Source organism: Onthophagus taurus, chromosome 11, assembly GCF_036711975.1.
Source record: "Onthophagus taurus isolate NC chromosome 11, IU_Otau_3.0, whole genome shotgun sequence".
Taxonomy (NCBI): Eukaryota; Metazoa; Arthropoda; class Insecta; order Coleoptera; family Scarabaeidae; genus Onthophagus; species Onthophagus taurus.
The window spans coordinates 21,002,102-21,013,060 of NC_091976.1; the positions used below are offsets into that span (position 1 = coordinate 21,002,102).

The window sequence follows — 10,959 nt, forward strand, 5'->3', positions numbered from 1 at the left end:
TTTGTATAAAATAAATTTTGAAAAATTTGAAAAAATGGGTGTTTTAAAAAAAATCCCTTGAAAAATTAGGTGTTTATTTTATAAAACAATAACAGGAATTTAAAGCAGATATACATACATACAAAAAGAAATAAAAATAAAAAAAAAAATGGGGAAAATTAATTCAATAATTAAATAGTCTTTTCGCACTGGATTCGTTTTTTTACGATTCTCTTACATTAAGGATAACAATAAAGCTAAAAAGTCCTTCACATAAGTCACTCTTTAATATCTAAATTGACCTTTCTTCGCTCTTCCATTATGGTATACTCTAAGAGGTGTATAAGATCCATTTCCATCTAAAAAAGTATTAAAGTATTAATATAATTATTAATTGTATTAAAAATTATTTATTTTTACTTTGAATTAAAGCTGGTGTTGGTCGAGGTGGGTGTTGCGTTGGAGCTGCACACTTTGGTTTAAGGTACATATGATAGGAGAAAAAGTAAATAATCGCAATAATTGCAGCTGCAACCGCCATCCATTGATGGAATTCGATAAATTGAAATTTATCACCTGAATGAGCGAATCCTCCGATATATGCACCAATTACTCGACCTAAAAATTTACAAAAATTGCGTGTTAGTAAAAAATATGTAGCAGTCAGATATCTAGTTTGACGCCAATAATGGTGCTGCTTGTAAAATTGAGATCGGGTTAATGAGCTATTCTTATCGCTACTTGATGTGTTTTTCTTCTCGTTGATTCAAATCCTTATTTTTTCAGTAGAACCTTTAACCTTTTCTGAACAGTAAAAGATGGCATGTTTAATCTCTAAGAGGGACCGAATGGTTCCTTGAGGCATTCCATCAATTTTCGACCAATCTTAATATTATCAGTTGCTGCGAAAGTGTTTGATCACGTTGTGAGTTGCTATATCTTGCATTTTGACATATTGAAAATTCTGCTTTAAATTTTCTATTTGTTTATCAGTAAGGGTGTGTCTCAGCATATTCGAGCGCGACTGCCACGCAAGGCGTTTTTCTGCTTGCGAACATTTTTAATAACTGCGCCGCGTGTCTAGCATATGCCACGCAGACATTCTTTGATATGTCCAAACTTGCAAAAATTATGTCCTACGAACGCCGCGCACTTGCTGCGCTATGTTTGGACACATCTTTACAGAACAGGTTCCCTCACCTACAAAAATCCCTTATTCTGGATCTGTGTAAGTAAAGTAAATCTGTGTAAAGATACTGGAGGGATCATATTGAAAGGATGGGTGAGGAAAGATTGGCAAAGAAAATCAAAACGAAGAAACTAGGAGACTCCCAGAAAGACCACATAAACGCTGGGATGAGAGTTGGACCTCATTATCACAAAATACCAGTAGGAACGGAATTGGGAAGACAAAAGAGGGAAGGGGGAAATGGGGAAAAAACAGGGTTCAGTACCAAGTGTTTTTTTGCATTACTTTTGGTGATCTTAAATATTGAAGATTCTGATAAACGCTTTAACGGCGAGGTGTAGATAAGTAATGTGGTTTTCTTTTTTTCCTCTTCAATTTTACTGCCTTTATGACATTTCTTTTGCTTTTACACCGGTTAAGAACATTGGCTTTACATATTTTTGAAAAAACCTTCATTATGATACTTTCAATTTTAGTTTTTGTTTACATCAAAGTCCTTAACATAGGCCAATACAGGGTATGCGGCAACTCCGCTTTTGGTCAAAATCTGGTTGCAGGTCCAAAGGTCAGAAAATCCTATCTAGGTAGTTAGGACACAAGTATCTCATGGTCCATTTCGCCAAAGGCTTATTAAATTCCATGGATATTGAATTTACATCATGTTAATCACCAACACAAGTAAATTTATCATTAATACAACACATTAGTGTCGATAAAGCAATGTACGCTGGTATTAATAATGAGCGCAAATTCAATTCTAGGCTTGGTCTTGACTCTGACTCTTGTCTAATATGTTTACTTCAACTTTTTATTCGTTTAGAAGAAAGCGATTATACCTATTTTTGAATCAGGTGTGAAGCATATGGAATCTTCAACTGATTGTGCCCTACTACATAAAGGCTTAAATTGACTGCATGATACATCCTCGAAAAATTACTCCAACCACAACAATTGTAATGTAACCTTTGGATGATAGCGCTACCTTACCTTGTAAATTACTTTTACAGAGTTATAATTGTTACAATTAAAGAGTAGTTCTTGACTGTTGTGGACTCAAAATTACAATTTGGGGTATAAATATGCAACGTTTAGACTTTATTATTAGAATTTCTAGATGTTTTGCTAATATATTTTGTATTATTAAACTATATACGACGACCAAGTTAAATAGTATAGTAAATTTTGCGACTATGGTTTGGAATCCTATCATCATATGCTTCACTGACATTTTTCCTCTTTTAATTAAATCCTCTCTCCTGCGATGTACGTCTGACTAACACAAAAAGTTTCTTGGTTCCGGAGCTTTTCTTCATAGCTAGAAAACTATCTGAGAACAGGAAACCTAGCAGTCTGGAGCAACTGCAAAAAGTAGTCAAAGAGAAAAGATAATTTGGAATTAGGGTATAATTCCGGACTGGCAAGATAGCCTGCTAACAATGATGATCAAAACAAAACTTGATTAAAACAACGACTTTCTTTCTGAAGAATAGGTACTGATAGATAATTAATTACCTTCAGGAGATTAAAATCAAGACTTAACACACTTAAATATCTCACTTGATTCTTTCTGCTTATAAGATATTTTTTAATATAAATCATATATGATAATTACCTAAACAGAAATGAGCTATAACAGGCAGTGCTTGTCCTGAGACAGTAAATTTTCTTGGTATTAAGTGACGAAGGTATAAAACGGCAGTGATCCATAGTAAATGTAACGTGAATATTTCTAAAGCTTCGCATATTAACAAGAACCAGGCTTCCGTTATAAAAGCCATTCCTAAAAAGATAAGAAAACATTCAAACTGATTCCAATGTTATTTATAACTATTCTTACCTGTATATTGAATGATATACAATACAAAAGCGGTAATTAACAAATTTGTATGACCGCAATAATCGACGAATCTTTCAGCAATTAACATGAAAAAAATTGCAAAAAGAGCCCCTATAGTGATTGATAACCCAACAATAACGGGAGGTCCTCCTAAAGAAGCAATCCTCCAAGGGAGATAAACATCAATAGCATTCCAAAAGATTCCCAACATAACCAATATTAAAGATAAAGCACCAATTTCTAATCCATATTTTTTAACGCTCGACATTGGCATAGCTAAAAGTCCACATCTTGTATGCCACCACCATTCTGGTGGACTTAACGGCATTTTACCATCGACGAGAATAATGATCGCCCCCAAAACCATTAAAACCGCGAAGGATATTAATGAAACTGTCATCACATCAACTTCACCATCAGACCAAACGTCTACGTTGCTTATAATAGGGGCGAATAACGCAAAACCTAAGACGCCAGCTGCAAATTGTTTGCCAACATCTCCGCGGCCTGTTGAAGTTTCCCTTGTGGCTATAATAACCGCTGCGTCTAGTAATGTAACAACGGCAGCTGGGAAAATATCAGCTATCGATCTTGTGATTAGATACAACCAGAAGCTTATATTAGAATAACCACATTCAGAAACGACTAATTTTCCACCTTGGGAAATATTGTAAGGTTCGAAAAGGTCACATCGTACGATTGGTCGACAATCTGGTGCAACTGCGGTGAGATTTGAAGTTATTTTTTCGGGGATACGACAACGAAAATTGTTTCCTAAAAAATATTGCAATAATTGAGGTAATAAAACTTTCAAAATTGACTTACCGATATGATATTTACAAAGTTCTTCGGTCCCGTTATCGCTGTAATGACCATTTGATGGTTTTAAATTGACATTTAAAGCGATTGGATTGGAATATTTTGAGAAAACTTCACAAATTCCATCTCCATTATCCCTTGTATAACATAAATGTGGCAGTGGGATTACATCCATTGTAGCATTGCTTCTCTAAAATAGAATAAGAAAAAAAAATTTATTGAAACTATTTTATATTATAAAGTATTCTTACTCTTGGAAATTCATATTCATCTTCGTCATCGTCTTTAGGTTCAACTTCGACTAAATCACTATCATTATAATCGGCACCATCATATTCTTCAGATGCAGTACTCGTATATTCTTCAGGGCTAATGGTAGTGGTTGTAGAAGTTAATTTAATGTCTGATTCGCAAGTAAACCGGCACTTTGAAACTTTTAACAATCCTCTTTCTTCCTCATTCCAATTATAACAAGTCTTTTCCGGACCACAACCTTCTTGTATAATAGCACCTCCTTGTTCATCGCAAATAAAAGTTACTTCTGGTGGAGTTTTTACCTAATAAATAAATTTATTAATTTATAAATTTAATTTTTCATTTTTTTACTTACAACTGTTGGAATTGCTAATAATAACGGATAAAAAACTGCTGAAAGTATCATACAAATCGCAATCATAACCCTTAAATAAGTTCCAGATTTACTGATTTTGCTTCCACCAAATCCTCCGGCGAATTTATCAGCCACAGGACCGGCAATAGCAGGTCCTAAAATAGCTACACATGCTGCTACTGTTGAAATGATCCAAGACATATCCTTCGTTAATCCTTTCGAGGTCATGTGATTTAATAAAAATGGAAATAGGCAGCTTATTCCGCCAAAGAAACAAAATAGAACGCATTTTAGCGTTATTAAGTTCTCTTTTATTTTCATTTTTTTCTTAATTTATTTTTTTATTAGTTGATTTTATAAATTATTTAATTTCTATTTCTTCTAATTTATGAAAAAGAATTCTATATTTGGACATTTAGAAGTCGTTCGGTGGTCGTTTCGTATAATTTATCATCTATACGCGTCGTGGGTCTTCATTTTTCTGATTAACTGTAAAGGAAAATGTTTATTAGCCTTTTGAAATGAATTATTCAAGATGTTAACAACCGAGACCTTTACGAATAACTAGGTCAAAACACTAAAACTATACAACTTGTGAATGAAATCTGAAATTAGATACTTGTATAAACAAGTTGTAAAATGAATATGGAACAATTTCTAGACGATTGATTTGTAAGTAATTAATTTTTTATATGTTAAGTGGTTTTATTTTTAGAACGCCTTCTCCAAAAAATGATGTTAAACACTGCGTCTAAAATAACAACGTGTATTCATATCATTACAACGAAACAACTTCCTTCATTCCATCCATTCTATAAACACACGTTGTAGATGTTATTTTTTATTCAGAATGCGTTACGTTACGCTCACGATCCCATAACAAGAAAAAAAATGCGTGGATCTACTGTAAATAACGGATTGTCTATTTTTATTTTTATGTATTTGTTGATTTTATGTTTTTAAAAAGTATTTCATATAATATCCGTCTTCTGGCGGCGTCTGCAATTACAGAAATGTAGGCCGTAGAGTTGAAGGTCAACCAGAGTTTCTGTAACCTCTGCCTTCGACTTTGTATCGAGCGGGGCTTCTAATACCATCAATTAGATGAGGTTATTTATTTTTATTACCCCTATCTAATGGAACTTGAGAATGCACCTGAATAATCCAATTGCTTTTTTAAAGCAGGTGGTAAATAATTTAACGATTTTTATAGCTTTAGATATTCAACACCTTTACATTTGAAGTATTCATAAAAATGTTTTAGATACCTTAAACAAATTTTTCGATGTGAATTCGACGTTCTATAAATATATATATTTAAATCGTCCGTTGTAGCCAAAAGTAATATAATAGCTGAAGTGTTTTTGAAATAAAATTAGAAGTGAGAACTCTAAAAGTTTGTTAAATACTTTTAGATTTTTGTTTAATTGTCGTCACTTATATTAGTGATGGAAGAGTAAATACTGCTGATTAAGGACTAGATGGTCCGAATGGAATACAAGATACTGCTTGCAGAACAATAGAAATGTCTAAATATTGCTGATAGAAGACTACACATTGATGGCAGAAAACAAAAAACTGCTCATAAAAGACTAGATTGGTAATGGAACAGGAGGTATGCTAATAGACTAGATGCTACGTGCAGAAGATTAAAATATAGCTTGTTGATGCTGCTAAGATAGGACTTACAGAAGGCTGCCTACTGGTTGGATAATATTAAATACTACTTGGATGCAAGTAAAAACTGTTTGGATAAGACTAAATACTGCTGCTAGAATACTACGTACATTAGGCAGAAGACTAGTTACTACCAATATTAAATTAGATACTCCTTAGAAGACTAGATACGGCTGGCAGAAGAATTGGTGGAAGACTAGAATCTATCGTAAACGTTTTTGTTGCACCCTGAAGACAATGTCTTACAAATAAAATAATATATATGTGGAAAAAACTGGATACCAAACCTCAGAGTACCGATTATTATGGAATTTATATATAATTTTAATGTACATCGGCCAATACTGTGATTTTATTAAGTCAACAAACTTATTAACTTATTGATTATTATGTATTACGTTATTATATTATTGTACGTCCCGTAAATTCATATGAACCTAAAACAGCAATATTTTATGTCTTGGTGAGATGACGAAATCAATTAAGCTCTAATACAATAATTTGATATCACGCGATATCCTTTCTGTTTCTTGTTAACAAGGCTCAAGTAGTGTGATTATGAACGGCACTCGTTAGATCGACCCTATACGTAAGGTTTTGGTATAAATTGACCTTAAAAAATGACACTATTAATGAGTCTTTGACAGTTTGAAACGTTGTAGTTAAACCATTAAGTGTAAAGGAGTGAGAAGGACAATTTAAGCGAAATTACAGTCAAGTTGTGAAATAACTGTGTAATTTTGAAAGCTGTCAGAGTTGAAAACAGAGGGTTTTAGCAACGTTCAAGCCATAAACACTGTTATATGGTGGACGTAAAAGTTGTGAAACGTTGGAATTAAAGCGTAGCGTTGCAGTGAAGGCAACAAAAATTAAGCTACGTAATTGCAGATCAACTGTATAGTTTTTATAGTGTTGTATTTGCACTACAACACGAATATACACCAGCGAAGGAGGAAATAATCATGAACGCAAATCTATCCATGCATTACTATTTCAATCGCTGCAGACTTTTGTTTTACAACTACGCTGAAAGTTCTTCACTCAATGATTAGTTTCGTTGAGGTGATTGTAGTACAAGAAGAAGTAGATACCATTGGTTATGCAAATACCTTCAGAAGTCTTAAACAGGCAAGTAGATAAGAGTTGGTATAAAAATAATTTCTTTCTATCAACCACAACCCAGATTACTATTACTTGCCAAAATTCCACTTACAGTGGCTCTAGAGATTTAAGAGTTTTAATATTTTTGTCGACAGTGTACAATCTGGTTTTGCATTAAACTGACTAATGATACCTGGAAGAAGACGAGAAATTCAATCGCGTCATAATGCAATGGATTCTAGTTGCTAAGGAAACAGAATGCGAGAAACGTAGAATTCTGTCCATGCAAAATTTAGTCTATATAGAAAATGACCGTAAGTTATCTGAATGTGTGTGCAAAATGTTGCATTAAATGTTGGTACAGGTCCGCTTTGACAAAAACTTGGATAGTATCCCGTACATCACACATCATTTCAGACATACTAGATACACCATGACTTTCAACCAGCTATAATACTTACTGCATCTACCTTATCAACAAGTACGATTATTGTGAGGATGATGTTTGAAATCGTTTGAATTTGAAATTCCATCTATACAAAAATGCAGGTGATCTGATGCCCAACATGAGTCTTATTTATGGAAGATACAAATGCAGCAGTAACAATGGTTTATGACGCTTATTTTAGCTTGTGTAACAAACTAATCCTTTATTACTAGACTTCTCAAAATCCTCGTTATACCTGGGCTTCACTATTTTAGTGTAATTCAAGTGAACTGCGAAGATCACAGAATTTTTTGTGTGGAACATGTTACATGGTGCAATTCAATTCTCATGTCGATGATGTTCTGTGACTACCAAGATTACTTAAATGAACGAATCGAGAACTTAATTAATACTGGTTTTATTGAAATTAATTTCGTTTTCTATGAAAATCAATTTCAAGTTTGAAGAAGTACAGTTGCCTGTGGTTACCTTGTTGCGGTGCAAAATCAAGTTGTGGAAGTAAACCAAGTTGTGATGGAGGAAAATCAATACCAAGTAGTGAACCCGGTATTATGATGGACTATATGATGGATCAAAACGATCTATACGATGGATAATAGTATAGCTATCCACCTCTTCTTTCCCTCCTTGTATAAGCAGGCTATATATCACGACTTATTAGACTGTATTTAAATTTATATCATTGTGGGAGCAAAGGATTACAGTTAATTTTATTGGAAGAGTGAAGCACTCTGCGTAGATGTTGTATTGAGTGCTATAACAAAAATCTAAGCTGATAGTTTGATGAAAACCAACGAAATGGCGTAACAATTTCCTTTGCCACCGGGAGTAATTGCATATATCACAGATTGGGAACAGCTGCTATACAGCATTGAGTCGAAAACGCCGTTAAACGACACCAACATCACAAAGATCAAACAAATTTGAGAATTATGATCATTACCGATATCTTCAAATGCATGAAATATGAGACCCTATGTTGTAGTCCAAATTTGAGCAAACGATTTTCCGTAACATCGAATTAATCCGTTCTAATTTCGGTGTAAGCTCCTTTAGTAATCAAAAATACCACGCAAAATCACAAACTTTCCGATTGGAAGTTGATACTGTTGAAATAAAATGTGTATTGGCGTATTTACAGGAATAGATGTGAGTTAATCAACAAAGATTGTGTCTGGATTATAATTTACAAATACACACCATATAAAATTGTAAAATACTTTTCATGCAGCATGAGATAACGTTATGACCAAAACCAATGTTTTAATTACCTAATACGAAGTGTCAAAACAATTAGTAACAAATCGTCAGATTTCTTTCCGTTTACGTACTGAAAGTTTGCAACCATAAATAACAGTTAAGAATGACACATTTAAGCACACCATAAAGTTTAAGTATTGAATACTTAACTATAACAAAAAGTTGATTTATTTGCAACTCCTTTTCGGGGCATAGATTCAATAATTATGATTCAACCAATTTTATCTAAATAAAAACACTGTTTATTTCATATTTTAATTTCGTTGTTAAAAAAGATTGTTTAGATTACTTAAAAAAATTTCATAATAAAATATCTTAAGTTTACAAATTACACAATTTTTAACGGCGTTAATTAGTGAAACTCAATAGAACGAAAATACAACTGTTTACAAAATTGATTTCAACATAGACCCAAATTTCACGTTTCTTTCATGATATACTAAAAATAAAACGATGATTTCATTCGACGTGTCAGAAGTCAAAATTGTTTTTTATAAACACACGGTTCGCAAATACGGGCGGCATTCATTATAACGTTGCCAATTACAGGCGATAAATTATTTACTCTCAAGGTCTTTTTTAATATCAATGTTCTCTTTGTTAAATTCCTTACTGGCCAGGAAAAAATAAAACAACTAACGTTGTAATTTTATTTTTAATGTAGTAAATACATTGGGTGATGGCAAAAAAGAGATAAAAGGTGTCGGATTAAAGAGAAATTGCGTATTAAAATAGGTTAATGGAAGGGTTGGGTTTGACCTCGACCAACAACGTTCTTTGGGTTGGGTTAATTTAATGGGAAAGTAGCATCTACATTCTTCCACTTTCATCATCAAACCACTTTCTATTTAATTGCAAAATTTATCAACCGGATAAAAGCTCTAAAACTAATTCGTTTTAATTAACACAATTTTCTAATTCAAACAGTTTAGTTTTAATTTATTAGATGAAACGTTTTCAGAGATTATTTTTTTAAATTATTTTAATATAATTTAATATTTTAAGTAATTGCAAAAAAAATTACAACTTTCTTTCTTAATAACCGTAGAAAATAGCTTTTGTCATGCATCATTACAGCTTTTTTAGTATGTGTAGAAACAGCTTTTACGGTTTTTACCTGCTTATTGATGCGTTTAAAACTATGTACGTGTTCATGCATATCTCATTAAACCAGTTTAAAGACCTTATTATAATGTAAATGATCTCTAGTTATTTCTTATCTTCTAAAATAATTGTAACAAATGTGTATAAGTAAATTAATTTTATAAGAATGATGTAATAGGTATCTTGCAACATGTGGTTCTTTAACTTGGCAAAAATAAAAAGAAAACTAGCCTTATCCTTTTATGGAGAATGAAACGAGGACATTCCAGTTAATTCCAATGAAATCGTTAGTTTTAAAACGATGATTCGTAAAGCGGCGCATCTTGATAACTTTACCAGGAAATTTATTTCTTTCTTCGAAGAATCAAGAGAAAGAAGAAAGCAAAACATAACTTTTTTTAAATGGTGTTATTGTTTGGAAAACATCGTTCTAAAAAATGGTTTTAAAATTGTGTTGTATGTGTACACAACTGACGTTCGTCCTTCGATGTTGATATTCTTTAGGCGTCGCGACGCCATCCATCGATTTTCAATGGACATTTATAACTCGCTGAGGCTCGCAGGATGTAAACCAAAATGCGTTACGATGTACACATCCGAAAAACGACTTCGCGCGTCGCTTTTAAAATTAGAACTTTCATCTTGTGTCTTTTTAGCAGGTGGTTCGAACCATTAGCTTCATAAAATTAATAAAAAATATATACAAAAAGGGACTTGGAAAATTCAAGTGCAACTTCGACGTAGGTACAATGTCCTCTTGACATCACAATGCCCCGTAAAGTGGAATCACAGCTGAAGCTAATGAAAAAAACGTAAAAAAGTAAAAACAAAAAGTGGATGGTTCGCTTGGGTTAAAGATGGCTATTTGAAGCGCCGCCGCGTACGCGAATGTATTTTTAATGACCTATTTACGCGACCTTTCACCGCGTTCCAAC

General features: G+C 33.0%; 1 protein-coding gene across 1 annotated transcript; it reads right to left on the reverse strand.

Moving 5' to 3' along the window:
- Positions 1-57: 57 nt before the first annotated feature.
- Positions 58-4,839, reverse strand: LOC111414384 (major facilitator superfamily domain-containing protein SP1173). The gene is made up of 7 exons (XM_071200613.1): positions 4,435-4,839; positions 4,076-4,381; positions 3,831-4,014; positions 3,006-3,779; positions 2,781-2,948; positions 400-597; positions 58-338 (listed from the first exon to the last, which is right to left on the reverse strand). The coding sequence occupies exons 1-7, from the start codon at positions 4,753-4,755 to the stop codon at positions 265-267; spliced, it is 2,025 nt and encodes a 674-aa protein (XP_071056714.1). The 5' UTR covers positions 4,756-4,839; the 3' UTR covers positions 58-264.
- Positions 4,840-10,959: the final 6,120 nt, after the last annotated feature.